This window comes from Chiloscyllium punctatum, chromosome 1 (assembly GCF_047496795.1).
Source record: "Chiloscyllium punctatum isolate Juve2018m chromosome 1, sChiPun1.3, whole genome shotgun sequence".
NCBI classification, from domain to species: domain Eukaryota; kingdom Metazoa; phylum Chordata; class Chondrichthyes; order Orectolobiformes; family Hemiscylliidae; genus Chiloscyllium; species Chiloscyllium punctatum.
The window spans coordinates 38,807,078-38,828,478 of record NC_092739.1 but is presented as its reverse complement, the minus strand read 5'-3'; the positions used below and the strand labels follow the sequence as shown (position 1 = coordinate 38,828,478).

At 40.5% G+C, this 21,401-nt stretch overlaps 2 protein-coding genes across 5 annotated transcripts in view; both read right to left on the bottom strand.

Moving 5' to 3' along the window:
* cfap299 (cilia and flagella associated protein 299) overlaps positions 1-21,401 on the bottom strand; it is a 670,526-nt gene that overhangs the window by 60,171 nt on the left and 588,954 nt on the right. The window contains exon 5 of one of the 4 annotated variants that reach the window (XM_072593567.1): positions 1,174-1,689. The exons of 2 other annotated variants lie outside the window; for them this stretch is intronic. In XM_072593567.1, the coding sequence (XP_072449668.1) occupies positions 1,554-1,689 (136 nt within the window). In that variant the 3' untranslated portion in view covers positions 1,174-1,553. Of the gene's footprint in view, positions 1-1,173; positions 1,690-14,096; positions 14,205-21,401 lie in introns of those variants that run through there. One more of the 4 variants, XM_072593676.1, reaches the window with a different exon arrangement.
* On the bottom strand, positions 17,106-18,481 carry LOC140482793 (general transcription factor II-I repeat domain-containing protein 2A-like). The gene has a single exon (XM_072580421.1). It carries the CDS (start codon positions 18,282-18,284, stop codon positions 17,106-17,108), a length of 1,179 nt encoding a protein of 392 aa, XP_072436522.1. The 5' UTR covers positions 18,285-18,481.

Here is a 21,401-nt window from a genome sequence, read left to right as displayed (position 1 = left end):
AGTTGTGGTAAGACTTTCCGACTTCAACCTCTCTCCCCTCCCCACAACATCCTCCCACCCACCCCCTGAAATTAGGACCAATATTCCATTAGTCTTCCTGATTACCTGCTGTACCTATGTGCTAGCTTTCTGTGTTTCATCACAATACTCCAAAATCCCTTTGTGTTGCAGCTTTTTGCAGTTTCTCTTTTGTGTTCTTTTGTTCACATTGACTTCACATTTTCCCACATTACATGTTATTTGCCAACTTCTTACTCATACAGTTAATATATCAATAACTCTCAGTAAGATAGTCATAGAATCATAGAGATGTACAGCATAGAAACAGACCCTTATGCCCAACCTGTCCATGCCGACCAGATATCCCAACTCAATCTAGTCTTACCTGCCAGGACCCGGCCCATATCCCTCCAAACCCTTTCTATTCATACACCCATCCAAATGCCTCTTTAAATGTTGCAATTGTACCAGCCTCCACCACTTCTTCTGGCAGCTTATTTCATACACGTACCACCCTCTGTGTGAAAAAGCTGTCCCTTAGGTCTCTTTTATATCTTTCCCTCTCACCCTAAACCTATGCCCTCTAGTTCTGGATTCCTCGACTCCATGGAAAAGATTTTGTCTATTTATCCGATCCATGCGCCCCATAATTTTGTAAACCTCTGGAAGGTCACCCCCTTAGCCTCCGATGCTCCAGGGAAAACAGCCCCAGCCTGTTTAGCCTGTCCACATAAATCAAATCCTCCAACACTAGGAACATCCTTATAAGTTTTTTCTGAATCCTTTCAAGTTTCACAAAATCTTTCCGATAGGAAGACCAGAATTGCATGCAATATTTCAAAAGTGGCCTAACCAATGTCCTGTACAGCCACAACAGGACAACTCCTGTACTTAATACACTGACCAATGTTTGTATTCTTCTCACAACCTGCCTTTCCACCTACTTTTGTGTGTTGTGGACCAGACCAAACCCCCTCAAGATATTTTAAGAAGGTGGCCCAGAGCCTAACTTTTTCTTATTTTAAAGGGATATGTGAAGTACATGGTCCAGATGAGATGCAACAGATCAAACTACTCGACATTAAGCAAAATACAATTTATTTAAACACTATGGTTAAAATACAAACAAGAGAAAGAGGAAAACTTAACCAAATAATAGATATTGTACCCATTACTAATTAACCATTCCAATATAGTAACATCCCATAAACATCCCCTTAACAAAAAAGCAAATTCAGATACAGATTCTTATACGCAGTTCTCCACTCTAGGAGGAAAAAAAAGCATCAAGAGACATTTCAGAGGAAGTAGCAGCCAAGAATCATTCATTGAAGCTTCTAACTCTTCTGAGCCCCAAACAACTTCTGACTCCTTAGCTAAAAAAAACTAGAAGGCTTGGTCTGTGAGAGCTGGCCACTGTCATTCAAGCTGCTGCCATTGTTCCAACTTTCAAAAAAAAACCTAAAGGCCTCCTAAGTTGTTTAATTAAGCCATTTTCAGCAGCCAGTTCTTCACCTCTGTCTTTACCACCTCTTCAAAAAAACCAGACAAAATTACATTTTTAAAGTGACTGCATTGTCACATGTGTCAACGGCAAATGTGGCGACAGCAGACCTACTTCCTTCCAAGTCATAAATATATCTTGCTGCCCAGCACTGAGCCCAACTCCACTGGTCACAGGCCGCCAACCTGAAAAAAAAACTCATTACTTTATGCTGTAAGTGCCGATTGAGTTCTAAGCATTGTGTTTATGGTGTGTACATACACTTCTAACATGAAAAGTGACAAACATTATTTTGGAAAGTGGTTAATGTCACCCACAAAATCATGCACAGATAGAAAATCTTGATGTCATGTTGATTTGAAGTCAGAGCTACCATAATTGAATTCCATTATTCAGCTGATATCTTGTCTTCATTTTGCATCAGTGAACATGCAGTAACAGAAATAGAACTGTTGCTTTGTGTACAGATTGTCAAATGCTTGTAGGCTAGTTCCTAGTTAATTACTTCTGGCTACATGCTTTCCATATTTATTCCAAGATTTAAAATCTGTAATGAGTAGTGTGACAAACATTGAAGTACTTTCCAATGCAAAAAAGGCCTCTGCACAATTCAGTTTCTCCCAGATACCTTAAAGATTTGACTTTTGGTATTAAGTTCAGGGAATGATTTGGAGAATAAAGAGACCCTGGAAGAATGAGTAGAAGAAAGTAAGAAGAAGAAGAAGAAGAAGAAGATGAAAACAAGGAGGAGGAGAAACTGAAAGAGAAAGCCATAACCTACATTGAACTTTATACTTGACCTGTCAGTGAACATTCACCTCAATCTCAATTGGTCATTGATCATTGCTCCAACACTTATTACCTTTTCTCTGTAACTAGTCATCACATTGTCCACACAAAATACATATTCTAAATCAATTTAATGATTAAATAATGCCATTTTGTCCACCAAGTTCATGACCTGAGAGTGTGGTGCTGGAAAAGCACAGCAGGTCAGGCAGCATCCAAGGAGCAGAAAAATCGATGTTTTGGGCAAAAGCCCTTCACCAGGAATGAGGCTGGGAGACTCAGGTGTGGAGAGATAAATGGGAGGGGGTGGGGCTGGAGGAAGGTAGCTGAGAGTGCAATAGATGGATGGAGATGGGGGGTGAAAGTAATAGGTTAGAGAGGAGGGTGAAGTGGATAGGTGGGAAGGAAGATGGACAGATGGGACTGGTCTTGAGGATGGTGCTGAGGTGGAAGGTTGGAACTGGGGTAAGGTGGGGGGGAGGGGGAACTGATGAAGTCCCACATTGATGCTATGAGGATGAACAGTCCTGAGGCGGAAGATGATGCGTTCTTCCTCCAGGCTTTGGGTGGTAAGGGGAGTGGCGATGGAGAAGGCCCAGGACCTGCATGTCTTCGGCAGAGTGGGAGGGGGAGTTGAAATGTTCAGCCACGGGGCAGTGAGGTTGATTGGTGCAGGTGTTCTGGAGATGTTCTTTGAAGCGCTCTGCGAGAAAGCATCCAGTTTCCCCAACGTAGAGGAGACTGACATGTGAAAGTTTGATGAATATGGAAGGTTCTTTTGGGTCTTTGGATGGAAGTGAGAAGGGAGGTGTGAGCGCAGGCTTTGCAATTCCTGCGGTGGCAGGGGAAGGTGTCAGCTGGGGACCATGGTTGTTAGGGGGTGTGGACTTGACCAGGTACTCGCGGAGGGACCAGTCTTTATGGAAGCAGATAGGGGTGGGGAGGGAAATATATCTCTGGTGGTGGGGTTTGTTTGCAGGTGGTGGAAATGGTGGAGGATGATGAGATGTATGCAAAGGTTGGTGGGGTGTAAGGTGAGGACCGGGGAGTTCTATCCTTGTTGCGGTTGGAGGGGTGGGGTGCAGAACGTGGATGCAATGTGCTGGAGGGCATCATCACACCACATAGAAAGGTAAACTGTGGTCTTTAAAGAAAGAGCCTGAACACACTAGCGCTTCAGAGAACATCTCCGGGACACCCGCACCAATCAAACCCACTGCCCCGTGGCTGAACATTTCAACTCCCCCTCCCACTCTGCCGAGGACATGCAGATCGCACCTTACCCCAGTTCCAACCTGCCAGCCTCACACCCCATCAACCTCCGCATACATCACATCATCCTCCGCCATTTCCTTATAAACAGACCCCACCACCAGAGATATATTTCCCTCCTCATGACCTGTCCTACCTGCTAATCTTCCTTCCCACATATCTGCTCGACCCTCCTCTCCAATCTATCACCTTCACCTTCATCCCCATCTCCATCCACCTACTGCACTCTTAGCTACCTTCTCCCCAGCCCTAGCCCCAGCCCCAGCCCCAACCCCCTCCCATTTATCTCTCCATTCCGGAGGCTCCCAGCCTCAGTCCTGATGAAGGACTTTTGCCCAAAACGTTGATTTTCCTGCTCCTCGGATGCTGCCTGACCTGCTGTGCTTTTCCAGCACCACACTCTCTCGACTCTGATCTTCAGCATCTGCAGTGCTCACTTTCACCCACTAAATGCATAAGCCTTGTGTATTAACTTAGTGCATGTTTTCTGTGTACCTTTACCTGCTCTAGTGCCTCTATGCAATACTATTCTTGTGAAAACAGCATGGCAAATGGAATGTTGCAGAATTTCATTGATGACGCTATAGATGTCCTGGAAGTACAACTTCCAGGTCTAGAATGCTTGCTTCAGAGTGTACTATTTTAGTAAAAGAGGGTGGTAGAAGTCTGAGCTGCCTGTAAGGTAACCAACTGCAAGGATGTGGCAGATGGCAGAGGTAAGACGACAAATGTTGTCTTCCTGAGAGTGGATAACATATCTTCATGCTCCATGGTGCCATTTATACTCTTCAGAACAATGCCTTAGCATTCTAGTTTTGATAAAAATGGTCTCTGATATTATCATTTTTGGAATTTAGAAATAAATAATAGGCAGATAGGCCTAGTCCTGTGAAGGTTTCTTTTTAAATGGTCAGGAAGTCATTTGGACAGTGGCCTAATTACATCATTTCAAAGAAGGCATATGACTTCAGTTTACTGCTTAGCAGATGCCTGTAGTGTTCTTGGATAAACTGCAGAGTTTATGACTGATTTAGTGAACAAGTAAGGCATTAATGCAAACCCAGTTTATTTTTGACTTCAGAACTTAAGATTCAAGATCTCAGATCAGGAAAAAATCTGGGAGTTCAGTTCAGAGAAGAACCATGATTTTCAGTTAAGATTAGGGAGCTAACCACTTCAGCAGAAGTAGTTTCTAGTCTGTGGGGTTTCAAAGCTGGAAGAATGTGTATAGTAGTCATCAAGTTTAGAATTGAGAAAGATTAGGCCATCAGAATTGTGAAAGTTTCCTACCATCAGACTCAGAAACACATCGTAAAGAAAGTAATCTCAGCAGCACAAGGGAAAGAATCTTGAAAGCATCAGTTAATTAAATACAGAAAAAGCTGACAGAGGAGTTCTCTGTGATTAAATTTCTGTAATACATCATGTTGGGAAACAGATTAAAACATCTTTTTGATATTTTTGTTCTAATATTCCTAAAACTTTGTTTTTCTCTTGTTTTCTGAAGGTTCACTGGGCTTAAAATGCTAACCCTGCTTTCTCTCCACAGATGCTGCCAGATCTGCAGAGTTTCTGCAGCAATTCCTTTTTTTTCTAGACTTGCAGCACCCACAGTTCTTTGTTTACTTTTTTGTTCTTCTTTTGCATAACAAAATCATGTCCTGTTGTTGAAGAAAATCTATAGCCTCATGTGAATAAGTGATTAAGAAGGACGTTAATCAACTGCAAACATTTAAACAGATTGACCTATCAATCCAAAATATGGTTGCATTAGTCTGAGATTGTATGATAGCAAGCTGAGCTTGTGTAGGATGTAGGTGAACCCCCACTGCAGAATACAAAAGGTAGGTAACCAGTGCTTCTGTTGCAATGGAAGCTGTGACATTGGACATTTGTTGCCACATTAGATTTGGGTCCAAAGATGCGTGAACGAATTGGCCTCCACCTCTATTCTAGAAACTATGGACTTCAAACTCTTTCCATAACTTTGTCCTATGTTGGTGCTGGATTCCTACTCTTCCTGTCTTGATATCAATCACCGGCTACCAATGTCCCCAATATTTCACTGTATATAACCATCTGCCTTCTGCTGTATTTTGGTTTATCAAAATCCTCATCTTAAAGTTCTACAGCAGTCCCCCTGTGCAATTTCAACTTCTGGTGAGTGGAAATTAATGCTATCCTTGTCCCCTGCACAGTTGCAGCTCACTTGTGCCCATTCCTCACCACATGCACATCTCAATCATACTTAGTCCTCTAAAGTTAATACAGTATTTGAGATGGTGTTTGTGGGTGTGAAATCTAGTGATGTTCCTATGTTTTCACTATCATCATTGCTCCTTGACTGCCTGGTAAGGCGATTCTTTCTAGGGCATCTGAAAGGGAAAAAGGACAAGGGTACAGTTGCAGTAAGGAGTGACAGGAAAAAAGGAAATCCAGAATTATATAATGTATGGTTGTAAATCAGAAAAGAGAGTGGGATGAAGGCTGAGTGAGATGTAAAAAGGAACAGCATATCTGTTCATCTTCAACAAATTCTGCCCTGCTGCTGGCCGCAGCCTCAGAAAGGCCCTAATGATAATGGTCAAACTGCATCATTAATGCAAGCTTGCCTTTCGCTCTCTGGGTAGTTCCTGCTGACTGTCAGTTGTCTACAACTTTCTCCTGGAAGTGAAAAGGATGTATATCAGAGAATGCGAGGTAAAGTTGTGGTTCAACAGCCATATTCAAGCTGTGAGATATGGATGCGTCACTTAAAACAGTGACACACATGTCAGGTAACATGAAACATATATTAAGTATGAGTCCTGAATGGTAGAGATTGTTTGTAGGTTACTGATGGAATGTTGCAGTAACTGAGGCTTGTGGTGTTGACTTTAGATACATTTGAAGATGTATTCACTGATCTTGACCACTCTTCTGGGATCATCAAACATTTGTGGCACTGCATTCAGGTTCTCAGGCTTAATTCTTGGCATTGATGTTCATGACATTTGACCATGTGCTCAATCTCATATCGGAGCTATTAACCTAAAATGCTTTTGTGCCATAAGGAAACAGATACTATGTAAGAGATATGAGAAAAAACCTCACAATAATAAAATTAGAAGTTAAGTACAGATTTGTCTGAGCTGAAATTAGCTGTAACCAAAACAAAAAATATTTGACTAAGTGAGAAAAGCAATTCCTTTTTAGAAACAATCTCCAGTTCTATCCCTAGAAACTACCTCCAGCCTTGGGTGACTGTCATTGTGGAGTTTGAATGTTTTCCCTTGTTTGTGTGGGTTTCCACTGGGTGCTCCAGTTTCCTCCCACAGTCCAAAGATGTGCAGGTTAGGTGGATTGATCATGCTAAATTGCCCATAGGGGCCAGGTATGTGTAGTCCAGGTGGATTAGCCATGGGAAACTGAAGGTTACAGGGATAGGGTAGGGGTTTGGGTGGGATGCTCTTTGGAGGGTCGGTGTTGACTGGATAGGTTGAATAGCCTGCTTCTACACTGTAGGGAATCTATGTTACCATGTCAGTATTTGCATAAAACACATGCTAACTTTAGAGCTATGCCTATCTTTCATGATTGAACTTTAACTTATACTAAAGCATAAACACTTGGCATTGAATTAGTTGAGCTGCCAATCCTACATTGTATTTTGCTTGTTGAAGCAGTTTGCTGCCATTGCAATGTACACTCCTGATATTTCCTCAAATGGCATGCAATATTTAAGTGTCAGCTAAGTATTTTTCAGACTGCAACGTTTAGGGTTTATGAGTAAATATTATAATTTTTTTAAATAAATAGCCTCTCTTATTAAAAAGATAAACTATATTTCTCCACAGCTCTAAGATTCAAAATAATGTCAACCAAAAAGCCTTCACTGAGACCAAATTGAGTTAAAAAGAAAACAAGGTAGAGAAATAAGTGTTAATTTTCTTGTGTTATTGGAAGGAATTCTAACCTAAATAGACAATAAGTTTTAATAACATGAACACAAAAATCAATGTGAAAAATAGTTGGCCTCAGACTTGCCTATTTCCACTGAAGTTTATGGGAGTTATTTTTGGAAGGCTGAGCATATCATTTCAGAAGATGACCCTTAATCACTCGGTAAACTGCTTTCATCTCAAAATGTTAATGTGTGGAAAGAATATTAGCAATATAACTATAACAAAAGAAAAACCCATCAAGCTATGTATCACATGCATCTTAATCACAAGTATGTGCCGTATGATGTTAACTCTAAGTGTCCTGTTTCGAAAAACTGTAAATACTGCATGATTGGATTCAGTAGAATATCTTTTCAATTTATGCAATACAATATTTGGTAAAGTATTCATCTTCAGTTCTGCGTAAAAGCAAGGCTAAGACAATATTTATGGTGCACTGAACTAGGAATTAGAATTAAATTGAGGCTGAAATTTATGGGATATAATTAAATGTTATAGTTAAAATTAACGAGGTTAACACTATTTTTCAGTGAAAATAATTTTAATAGCAATTAATTATGTAAAGGAGGATTGCCCAGAGATTTACAATATTTAAACAGATTTAATTTCTTCCAACACTTCTTAGCCTCTCAAGGTATCATCCACTTCTTTTAAAAAAAGATTTTCAATATTTGAAGATATATTTCTTTTTATTACAACATTATGTTTTTTTACTTCCAATAACTTGACTAGTGGTAGCATTTAAGATATAATTCAGGCAGGTATTTGTGCATTCCATATAAGTTGCTGAACTATTTAATAAAATATTTTTAAAATTCCTTCATGGGACTTGAGAATTGCTGGCTGGGCCAACATGTATTGCCTGTCTCTATTTGTATGGTTTGTGTACATATACCATAGAATGTTTTGTTCCTCTGCCTCTGTAGAATTGTATACTTCATTTTGTGTTGTGCCTCCCTTTTAATCACAACAGAGTGCATGTTCATTTGTTTAAAGTACAACTCTGTGAAATGTGTGTGAATTTCAACAGCCTATGACCTCCTGATGTCCATCACTATCAACCTCCCAGTTGACAATATTTCTAAATTTTGTGTTATGTAAAAATTTTGAAATTGTGCTTTGAGCACACACTCAATATACATCAGAGAAAGTAATGTTCCTGGTACCAAACTCCAGGGATTAATACTGCAACCCTCCTCCAGTCCAAAAGAACAACTTTTCATCACTATTCTATTTCCTGCCAAATTTGTATCTATGTCGGCACTCTCAATTTTATTATACAGATTTCAAGTTTGCCAGCAAGCTTGTTATGTGGCACTTTGTCAAATATCTTTTGGAATTCCATGTTCAGCATAGCAACCTTCCCTATTATATCAAAATACAATCAATTTACTTAAATATGATCATCTTTAACAAATATATGCTAGTTTAATTCTTTAATTAATCCTGAGTAACATTTTTAAAAGCTTTCCCATCACTGAGCTGAAAGTGACTGGTGTGTAGTTACTGATTAACCTCCATACGTTTTCAAAGAAGGTGTACCAATTCAAATCTTCAGTACTCTGGCAAATCGCTCCTGTATCTGTGGAGGAATGGAAGACTATGGCAAGTTCCTTTGTAATTTTCACCGTACTTCCTTCAGAGTGACAGATGCATCCAATCCACTTCCAGTGTCTTATCCATTTTTATGTATCGTTAGCTTTTATAGCAGCTTCCTTGATCAATTTTCAGTCCTTCTAGCGCCCCCCAAAACTTCATCTTTCATTTTAACTTCAGCATGCAGCATCTTCTTCCTTGGTATGCAAAGTCCAAAATCAGTAACTTAGCCATGTCCTCAGCCTCCACTTTTCGAGGCCTGTCTTTTTAGTTCCTAATAGGCTTTATCCGTCCTCAGACATTTCTGATATTTCTATATCTTGAGAAGACTTTTGGATTCAATTTTGTGTTGATGTCAATCTCCTTTCAGACTCTCTCTGTGCCTCTCTTATTTTCCTATTCACCTTTCCCAAAGATATTCTATATTCAGCCTTGTTAGAATCAAAGAATTCTCTACAGTGTGGAAAGAGGTCAATCGGCCCATTACATCTGCACCGACCCTCAGAAGAGTATCTCACTCAGACACAGCTCCCTACCCTATCCCCATAGCCCCACATTTATCTTGGCTAATCCACCTTGCCTACATATCCCCGAACAGGACAATTTAGGATGGTTAATTCACCTACCCTCACTTGTATTATTAAGCTGATGTAAAACAAAAAAAACGTGTATGCTGGAGATCTGAAATAAAAACAGAAATTGTCAGAGAAACTCTGCAAGTCTGGCAGCATCTTTGGAGAGAAAACAGAGTTTACCCATGGTTCTGAAGCAGAGTCATTTGGACCCAAAATGTTAACTCTACTTTCTCTCTACTGTTGCTGCCAGACCTGCTGAGTTTCTTCATCAATTTTTGTATCTGTTCTTATTAATGTGATGTCTGCCATGTGCGACCTTTTCCTGTTTCAACTACCTAAATTTGACTTGCACAGAGCTCTGGAGTTAACTTTCCTATCTTTTCCCGTGTGGAAATGTACATCAACTGACCAAGCCAATCATGCATCAAGTTCTCCTTACAGATAAGTTGAGGGACAGAGGAGAGGGAAAAGAACTGCTTTCAATCTGATATACAATATTTTTAGTAATATATGAAGTAAGTGTCTCTCTTGATAATGTTGGCAACTCAGGCACCTTTGAGAGAAGGGGTCTGTAACTGACACCTTGTTGTATAAAATGTTCTTTACCTTTATATATTGTCACAAAAGAAAGATACATTTTAATTACTTGACTGTCAAGGGAGCCTGCTGGTAGCATTTATAGAATAAAACTCCTTCCTTCATGAATTTCAGGACATTTGAAATCAAATTTTAAACGCTAATTTAAAACAAATTAACTTGTGTGGCTCAATCTTTGCTATGATCTATCTATTCACAAAATATCAGTCTGATGAGTGGTTTTAATATTAGAATGCAGAAGCTACTGACAATCACCAATATTTTAGACCATAGAATCCCTACACTGTTGGAACAGGCCCTACAGGTCCCACCAACCCTCCAAAGAGTAACCCACCCAGACCCAGTTGCGTACCCTATTATCTTATATTTACACCTGACTAATGTATCTAACCTACACATCCCTGAATACTATGGGCAATTTAGCATGGACAATTCACCTATACTGCACATCTTTGGATTGTGGGAGGAAGCCCACGCAGACACAGGGAGAATGTGCAAACTCCACACTGACAGTTGCCCGAGGTTGGAATCAAATCTGGGTCACTGGCGCTATGAGGCAGCAGTGCTAACCATTGAGCTACCATGGCGTTTTCTTTAGGTTCACATTGGCATTAATATTATCTTGAAAACAAAACATGCACAACGTGAATTAAAATATGAGTCTGTTTCCATATGTGCAGGCACCAGCCCTACTTAATAAAAACTGCTAATGTGTCAACATTTACATTTAAAAAAGTAGGACAAAATTTCGCTTCTGCCATGTATTGCAACATCTCAAATTCCAAAACTACTTCCTGTTTGTTTACATACCAAAGTGTTTATCTCTTCTAGCTTCTGCATACATGATTCTGATCCCATTTCCTGTTGACTGGAAACTGATTTATTTTCAATTATTATTCCTCTACAATGTTGTTGTAACGTTTCAGAATTGACAATGTATTGCAGTTAAACTGTTTCAATGGATTTGAAGGAAAATACTGTAGTATGCTGCTACCATCTTCTTTCCTCAACTGAGTCTTATGGCTTACTGTGGTAGAAGACCAACCATTAGTGAGAAGGAACTCTAGTCTTAAACAAAATATAGTTTATTCTATTAAAGCAATTAGGGACAATTGCTTTAATTGTGGATATTGGTCTTCATTCCACAAGGTATTACATTATTCTACCTTAACTCCCCCCAAGCCTGTACAAAATCATCAGTTTGGGTGTGGCTTAATACAGCCACTAATATTAACCAATATACATTCGAGAAAAAGATTAACAAAGTTTAAAAATTATAACGGCAACAAGAGATACAGTGAGTGTTGAGAATGGATCATCCATAAGCATACTGAATGGTGGAGCAGGTGCAAGGGCTGGATGTCCTATTCCTGTGGTGCTGGAAAAACACAGCAAGGCAGGCAGCATCCAAGGAGGGCTTATGCCTGAAACGTCGACTCTCCTGCTCCTCGGATGCTGCCTGTCCTGCTGTGTTTTTCCAGCACCACATTTTTCAACTCTGGTCTCCAGCATCTGCAGTCCTCACTTTCTCCTGTCCAAGTTTCTATGTTTCCTTATTAACCCTTTCAAGATATAGGCTGCCTAATTCCTGGCCATCCTAAAGCTCTGACCCTTTGTGTGTTGCTCCTCGCTGGCATAGTCACTGCTCGACCTTTAGTTGAACAGTAGGGATATTGGATGAAGAGGGGCAAAAATGTTTGTATGACTCAATGCCATGTATACACATTGTTCCCCTGCTTCTAGATGATGCAGTAGGCTCTCAGCCTCAGATCTCCAAACACGTAGCCTCATCTGTGGCCATGAAATGGTGCTGGATGGTGTAATAATGCGTTTTGTGCTTACATCATGGGACTAATAGGTACATGTATGATTGAAGCATAAAATTTATACATAAGCTGAGAATCTTGTACAAACCATTGGCACCTGTGTTGCTAAAGTGGCCTCAATAAGTATTCTTCTTCCTCTCTCACTGTGTCTTAATGTAGTCTTTTGTTCTATATCTGAGATGGAGGGAGCCTGCTCAACAGGGGAGCACATTGGCCCTAGACATTTGGTAAGGTGACGCCATGGACACTTGTGATTGGACAGGTAAGACATGCCAAGGGTGTTCTTCCCAGAGACAAGTTGATCCTCCTTGGCTAGAACTTCCAAATGTTGGAGGAGGACAGGAGTGGAGGTCAAGGACACGGTCTGCAGTGTCTTGAGGGAAAACTACTATGGATGTTGGACATGTGTCTCCATGGCAGCTGCCATGGAAGGTTGAGAGGAACAACAGTGAGTGAGAAAAGATATTGAAGGCAACAGTGAGATGGTGGAGCATGAGCCTAGGTGAGCACATTGGCAGAGTTAGAGTGAGTGTGAGGTAGCAGAGAGCAGAGTGTGGCACTTATTGTGGCAGATCAGAGGTGGTCATTGGGGACTGCTGGCTGCCCCTCCACACCCTGGAGATGATACTGATCTGGATGGTGACATCAGATCATGCTGGCAGGGTCTGGTGGCACAGCCTCTTTTGCTAGTCTTCTAGGAAGAGGACTCTTCTCCTTTACACCACCCTGTCCATCAGGACCCTTGTCAGAGAATCAAGGTATCAATTCTCTTTCTCCACCAAGTACTGACTCTATCATTGATTAGGAAGGACAGTTTCAAAATGACTTTTCAGAGTACACAAGTGTGCATATAACAGTTTTTTAAAGTTGGTGTGGATGCAAGAGGTGCTGATCTTTGGGTGTATATCTGCTAAATAGCATGATGCTATGGGAATGTGGTAAATGGAATGGAAACTGGACACAAAGAACCCCATAGGGGCATGGTAGATAATGTGCTGAGTTTGGTCAAATGTGGCAAGAAAATACTCGAGATCTCATGGTGAATAGCTCTCCAAAAAACTTGCGCAACTTAGACTTATCCAAAATCAGCATAAAATTCAGTCTACTGAACTGTTTGGACACTTTCCAGATTAAACAGAGTTCTTAAACAAGGAAGAAGAGAGCCACTTTCTTTTAAGGAATGAGGTCAACAGTTTAATGTTCACTGCAATTTACCCACTGATTGCAGAAAATCAAGTTACTTTGGAAAAGCAACCAAACAAAGGTTTTCAGGAGACAAGAGACTGGGTTTATTGCCCTTAATTGCTGTAAAACTCAGCTTTGCATGATACTATGGGGCCACAGTGCTGACAATTGTCTATCAACCCTTTCTGGTCTTCATTTCTGTTTTAAAAATCTAGGGAGCCAGAAGGAAGAAAACGTCTAAATCTTTCACAAAAGCTACAACACTCTCTCGGCCCCTTGCTCCCTCTCTTGTTTTCAGTAATTGAGAAGCTGACAAAGCTAAGATATCTCATTTTGACTACCTTGTAAACCCTGATAAGTCAAACTAAGACTGCTTTCAAAAGACTTTGAATTGGCTCGATTTCAATCAGAAACCAAAGTTTAGATTAGATTCCCTACAGTGTGGAAACATGCCCTTCGGCCCAACAAGTCCTCCGAAGAGTAACCCACCCAGACACATTTCTCTCTGACTAACGCACCAACCTATGGGCAATTTAGCATGGCCAATTCACCTGACCTGTATGTCTTTGGATTGTGGGAGGAAACCAGAGCACCCGGAGGAAACCCACGCAGACACTGGGAAAATGTGCAAACTCCACACAGTTGGCCGAGGCTGGAATCGAACCTGGGATGTTGCTTGACAGGCCTTTCATCAGTCTGTGGCTTTCAATAACTCAGTTTCATCATGATGACCATGAAAATGTTGCTGATTGTCAGAAAACCCTATCTGGTTCATTAATGTCCTTTAAGGAAGGGGACTGCCATTCTTACCTGGTCTCACCTACATGTGATTCCAAACCCACAGCAACGTAATTGACTCTTAGCTGTCCAACTGGCAATTAGAGATGGATAATAAATGTTGCCTGTCCAGGGAAGCCTAAATCCATGAATGAATAATAACAAAAAAAAACCCCGGTGGATTAGGAGAATTTATCAAACTCTGCCTTTTGTTTTTCAGACAATTGGTCAATAAGGGTGTTTTGCTTTTGCCCTTTTTAAAGTATCATCATTGTAGCAATTTCTGTTGCCTTTTAAGTTGTCTAAATATTTTTGCATTTGGATTAAAAGTTGATATACTTCTAACTCTGGATCACAGCATACATGTTAACCGGTTTTGCCAATCGTTTCTGGAAATGAGTTTTATTTATGTTTGTGTTTATGAATAGAACCTGGTCAAAGTCTCTTTTGTTCTGATAGCAGTACCCAAAAGGGAAACAAATTGCCATTTTGATGATTCAATCAAACATTTATATTAATGGTCTAACTCATGCAGAAGTCAAGCTTGATTACTGGTGCATCCCTTTGTCACACTCATTTCTGCCATTTAAAAGTTCTTTGGTGTTGATGGAAAATATTTTCAGCACTTCTGTATAGTCGCAGATTTCCTTTTTTTGTTGACTGTATAAAGCAATTCTCTTATGTCGAAGTTGAGATTTTGGATTCTACAGTAAGTCCAGAAAGCCAAATGAAATCTTCTACCAGTTTCCCCTTGACCAATTGGATGACAGCCATTTTTTAATAGACCAGTTGATTTCTGACTGGCTTCTCTTTGAATGGACATGGCATAATGTGTTTTCTCTTGATATGTTTACTTTCTTGAAATTAGTTGAAGACCTTCATTTGCTCTATGGATGTTGAATTCAAGACTTGCTTGCATACACAAAAGTGAGAACAGTTAATTGTACATGAGTGCAGAAAAGATTTACTAGGATGCTACTTGGACTGGAAGGTTTGAGTTATAAGGAGAAGTTGGGTAGACTGGGACTATTTTCCCTGGAGCCTAGGAAACTGAGGGGTGACCTTACACAGCTCGATTAAAAACATGGTAAGGTAGATAGCCAACAGCCTTTACCCATGATAGGGGAGTCTAAAACTAGAGGGCATAGGTTCAAGGTGAGAGGGGAGAGATACAAAAGGTTCCAAAGGGGAAATTTCTTCACATAGAAGATGGTGAGCATCTGGAATGAGCTGCCAGAGGTAGTGGTGAAATCAGGTACAATTTCATCATTTAAGAAATATTTAGATAGATACATGGATGGGATAGGTGTGGAGGGATATGGACCAAATGCAGGCAAATGTGACTAGTTTAATTGTCAAAACTGGGCGATATGGACAGGGCCTGTTTCCATGCTGTCGACCTCGATGACTCTATGACGTATATATATTCTCAACTCGCACACTCGTTTTGTTGAAGGGTGACTTATAGTGTTGATAATCCTCATCAATAATCTTAACAGGTATGTCACTTGGACCATATAGTATCAACTCTGTAAGCTGTAATCTTTGTTTCTTCAGTCATGGGTGTTTGTTCAGTTAAGCTAGTGACATTCACCCCAAAAAACACAATGGCAGTGCAACCTCAGAATATTTCAGAGACCCAATTATTTCAGGATGGGAGGTAAGAAAATTATCACAATAAACAAAAATTGCATAAAGGCATTGAGAACAGGAGTGGGTTCATGGGATTAAGAACATTGATATTTATCCTTCACATGAACAATGTAGACTGACTGGACTAAATGGTCTGTATTTATGTCATAACATCTAAGTATGCATCTGTCTCAAGTGTAAGCCTACTCCTGCCATTCAATAATTCCAGATTGCAAGGTGAAAAGAAAATTCAGATTAGAATCCCTACCCTGTGGAAACAGGCCCTTCAGCTGAACAAGTCCACATTGAACCTCCGTACAGTGACCCACCTAGACTCGCTCCCCCACCCCACTATCCCGATATTTACCCCAATAATGCACCTACCCTACACACCCCTGAATACTATGGGCAATTTAGCATGGCCAATTCACCTAACCTGCACATCTTCAGATTGTGGGAGGAAACCAGAGCACCCGGAAGAAACCCAAGCAGACACGGGGAGAATTTGCAAACTCCACGCAGACAGTCGCCTAAGGCTGGAATCAAACCTGGGTCCCTGCCATTTTGAGGCAACAGTGTTAACTACTGAGCTACTGTGCTGCATCCATGAATATGGACCCAAATTTACAATGTAGCATACAATATAAAATGAAGTAAGGTTGCTGCCTTTTTCAAATGTGTCTCAAGAAAATGACGAACATGTTGCTGAAACGTAGGTATGTTCTTGAAAGTTTTTTTAACTCTACCATCAACAAGCTATAGTGAAACCATAATGAAAGGTTACTTTTCATTTGTTAAAGAGCACCATTACAAGAAAGGTTGCTGATCGTAATAATTTTAACTAATGCCATGAATACTGAACAAATTGGAAAAGACTGTTCATAGAATATGCTTATTTCTTTAGAATCATAGAGTCATAGAGATGTACTGCATGGAGTCAGACCCTTCGGTCCAACTCATCCATGCCAACCAGACATGCCAACCTAATCTAGTCCCATTTGCCAGCACTTGGCCCATATCCCTCTAAACCAGAGGTGGGCAATTAATTCTTTCAAAGGGCCACATGAGAAACCTGAGTTGTGTCGGAGGGCCGAACCAACAATAAGTTGAACATAATTCCGCTCAGTATTAATTTTCTCCCATTGTAAAAAGTACTAAATTATATAGTTTTGCACTGAAACTTATAATCAAAAGAATAAGGATATTCTGTTACAATAAAGAAATGAAATTGTGGAGTAGGTCAAGTATAGAAGAAATAAACAGTAAAAACAATAATTTCAGTATTTCATTTTATTTTTAACATGTTAATCTCACAAACCAATAATGAAAAGTTGTTTCATTATTGTTCAGTATTATAAACAACTCTATACAAAAAGCAATAAGTGCTTTTGATGCTTTTCAGTTCATTTTACTTGTTTAGTGAGAAAAAATCCATTCTGTTTTGGGCTTGAACAAGCGCACCGAAATCTGGTTGAATGTCTGAGATGGATATGTGAAGGACAGCTGAGAGGTGATCATCAGTGATAGAGGATCTGTATTTGGATTTGTTAAACTTCATCACTGAGAATGTCTGTTCGTATATATAGGCAGATCCAAAGGGGACTAGGATCTTCTGAGCATGCCTCCTCATGTGGGGAAAGTTCTCCTCTTTGAGGGAAGAGTAAAAATCAAGCAGTGAGACTGACCTAAAGTACTCTGCCAAAAGTGTGTCAGACTGCAGGTCAATGAGTTCAAGCTGAACATTACTAGGTGCACTCTCCACATTGCATGTAAATGGGGAAAACATTATGTGCATTTCATTCTCAACTGTTTTAAAGTCTTGAAATTGCCTTGAAAATTCACCATGCAGTGCTTCTAACATCGATGAGTATCTGTGGAGGTGATCAGCTGAAGGTGCGGCTTCCTTCAGTGTTGGTAAGTGGGTGAGAATGTTGTCCTCCATTTGGCTTGAGAGAAGCTGCAACTTTCTCATAAAAGCCTTCACGAAGTTGTCCATTTCATGCACAAAAAGCCCCTTGCACTGCAGTTTCACATTTAGTTCATTCATTAGTGCAGTCACATCATCAGCAAAACCAAGGTCTGCAATCCAGTCTGCATCTGAAAGCTGTGGAATGCCATTCCCTTTCTTCACACAGAAATCTTGAATCTCTTCTCTCAGGTCCCATACACTTTTCAGCATTTTGCCCAGGCTGAGCCACCTGAAAGCTGTGTGGTAGCCTAATTCACGATGCTCAGTCTCATTTTCCTCCAAAAGTGCAACAAACTGCCTGTGATTCAAAGCTCTTGCCCTGATGAAGTTAACTATTTTAGTTACAACATCAACCACATGGTTAATTTTTAACACTGACTTACACAACACTTCCTGATGTATAATACAATGCAAAAATACCAATTTCTGATCAGGGTCAATTTCTATCACTTTATTTTGCATTGTCTTTAAGAGTCCAACATTTTTTCCTGTTAGATTTGGACAACCATCCGTTGTCACACCCGCCAGCTTGTCCCATTTTAGTCCCAACGTGTCCAAACATGCATTTACCTCTGTGAACAAACCATTACCAGTTGTTGTTCCTTTCATTGACTGCATGGCTGCCAGCTTCTCCGTGATGTTAAAGTCCGTAGTTATCCCACGTACGAAGATGCATAGCTGGGTGGTGTCACATATGTCGCAGCTCTCATCCAAGGCCAAGGAAAAAAGTCAAAGTTGACTGCTCTGTACTGCAGCTGAAGCTTCAAACTTCTTGCAATGTCCCCAATCCTTCTTGTTACAGTGCGTCGGGAGAGGGGCACATTGTCAAATGCCTCCTTTTTCTCCGGGCATATTAGTTCTGCAGAGTCCAACAAGCACTCCTTAATAAACTCTCCACCAGAAAACAGTTTACTGTTTCTGGCGATTTTGTGGGATATGACATAACTTGTCTTGGCGTGAGCTGCCATTTTGAGGGCTAGCCAGCAAACATCACTTTTAGCTGTTGACGCACGCACATAAACGCACATGTGCATCCATATGTAAATAAAAAAAAGCATCCTTTTCAAAACAAAAGCAACACAGTTGTATTGCGTGCATGGTGTAAATACTTTTTCATTTATGTTCTAATTTAAGATTGACCTCATGCGGGCCGGACAGGAATGACCAAAGGGCCAGATATTGCCCGCGGGCTGTAAGATGCCCAGGTCTGCTCTAAACCCTTCCTATTCATATACCCATCCAGGTGCCTTCTACATGTTGCAATTGTACCAGCCTCCACCACTTCCAGTAGCAGCTTATTCCATACACACACCACCCTTTGCATGAAGAAGTTGTCCTTTAGATCCCTTTTATATCTTTCCCCTCTCACCCTACATGTATGTCCTCTAGTTCTGGACTCCCCCAGCCCAGGGAAAAAACTTTGTCTATGATTTTATAAACCTCAAAGAGGTCACCCCCTCAGCCTCCAACCCTCCAGGGAAAACAGCCCTTGTCTATTCAGCCTCTCCCTGTTGTTCAAATCCTCCAACCCTGGCAATATCCTTGTAAATCTTGACATTATAGTTTTGATTAAAGGCTGTGGTTGGATGGGGAACTAGTTGGTGAGCAATTCTTGCATTAATCCATTCATGATATGGACAAGCTTGACTGCCATATAATGCACATTATACTGGCTGCTCAGTCACAACTTGTGAAATGATTATGAACTAAGTGTTCATATGCTTTTAATAAGCATCAAAGCATTACTAGTCAAAAAATAAGATAATCAGAGTAATTAAAAATATTTCAAGCAATATATTACACATGTAAATATTCACTAGTCTTTGAAGTTACCAAGGCGATTTTATCAATAAGTATTCACAATATCATTTGTTGTCAGCCAGTTTTCACATGTATGCTGACAACACCCCTCTCCCTCCCAAACCACTTTCTTGAGCATTCCACTATCTCTGAGTTGTCATGCTGTTTGTCTGATACTCTGAAACTTTCATCAATTAAATATTCAGACAATGAAAGCCATTGTCTTCAATGCCTCATACATGCCCTGTTCCCTACTCACTCATTCCAATCCCCTTCCTGTCTACTGTCTGAGGATGAACTAGACCATTCTTAACCTTGAGATCCACTTGACACTGAGCTGAATTTCCAAACCCAAATGGTCTTTATCACCATGGACACTTACTACCACCTTTCTAACATTTCCAATCTCCACCTTTCTCCCAGCTAATTTCCTGAAGAAAGTCTTCCATTTTTATGCCACCTTTAGATTAGAATATTCCAACTATACAAGGCATTCTTAGGGTAGCACGGTGGTTCACTGGTTAGCACTGCTGCCTCACAGTGCCAGGGACCTGGGTTCGGTTCTAAGATCAGGCAACTGTCTGTGTGGAGTTTGCACATTCTACCTATATCTGCAAAGGTTTCCCATAGTGTTCAGGAATGTGTAGGTTAGGGCATTAGTGAGGGGAAATGTACAGTAATAGAGTATGGGTGGGATACTCTTCGGAGGGTAGGTGTAGACCTGTTGGGCCAAATGGCCTGTTACTACACTGTAGGGATTCTATGATTTTTGGCTGCATTGTCTGCAAAATTTGAGCTTATTCAAAACTCTGCTGCCCACATCCTAACTGTCATAGCTCTTTTCACCATCATCCCTGTGTTCCCTGACCTATATTAACTCTCAGCCTACCCCCAGTAACTTTGAAATTCTCATCATCCTAGTTTTCAACCTGACCATGTTTTAATTCCTTTCTATCTTTTTAGCCTGCGCCAGTCATGGAGTCATAGAATAATACAATATGGAAACAGGCCCTTCGCCCCAAACTTGCCCATGCTGGCCATGGTGCCCACTCAACTAGTTCCAATTTCCTGCATTTGGTCCATATCCCTGTAAGCCCTCCCCATCAATGTACTTAGCCAAATGTTTTTTAAATGTTGTTATTGTACCTGCCTCAACCACTTTCTCTGGCAGCCCATTCTATAAACGCACCACTCTCTGCAAAAAAAAGTTGCCCCTCTGTCCATCTTAAATCTTTCTCCTCTCATCTTGAATCTATGCCCTTTGGTTTTCAAATCCCATCCCTGGGAAAAAGACTATATACATTTATCCTAACTATGCCCCTCATGATTTTATACACCTCAAAAAGGTCACCCCCCCACTCTCCTACGTTCCAAGGAATAAAGTCCTAGACTGGCCAACCTCTCCCTATAACTCAGGCCTACTAGTCCTGCCAACATCCTCGTAAATCCTCTTTGAATTTTTCCAGTAGTACTATGTCTTTCCTATAACAGGGTGACCAAAACTATACACAATACTCTAGTCCTACAATGCTACAAGATCTCAGCACTGCTCTAAATTTTGGCTTCTTGAGCATTCTCAATTTTAATCACTCAACCAGGGACATGCTTTACATTCATTTGCCAAAGCTCATAGCTCTGGAATTTCCCCATAAACCTCTCTGCCTCTTTATCGCTCTCTCTCTCTCCTCCTTAAGACCTACCTTTTTGTCATGTCTTAATATCTTCTTATGTGGTTTGCTGTGAAACGTTTGTTTAATAACATTGCTGTGGAGTCCTTTTTACTACATTACAGGTGTTTCTTTAATGCAGGTTACTGCTATAGTTCTTGATGAAAGGTCCAGATGTTAGCGTATATATATCTTGTTTTTCCTTCAAGGTGTATCATGGCACATTTGCAGCATTTAGGAACCATTCCAACAAATATTTTGTGATTAC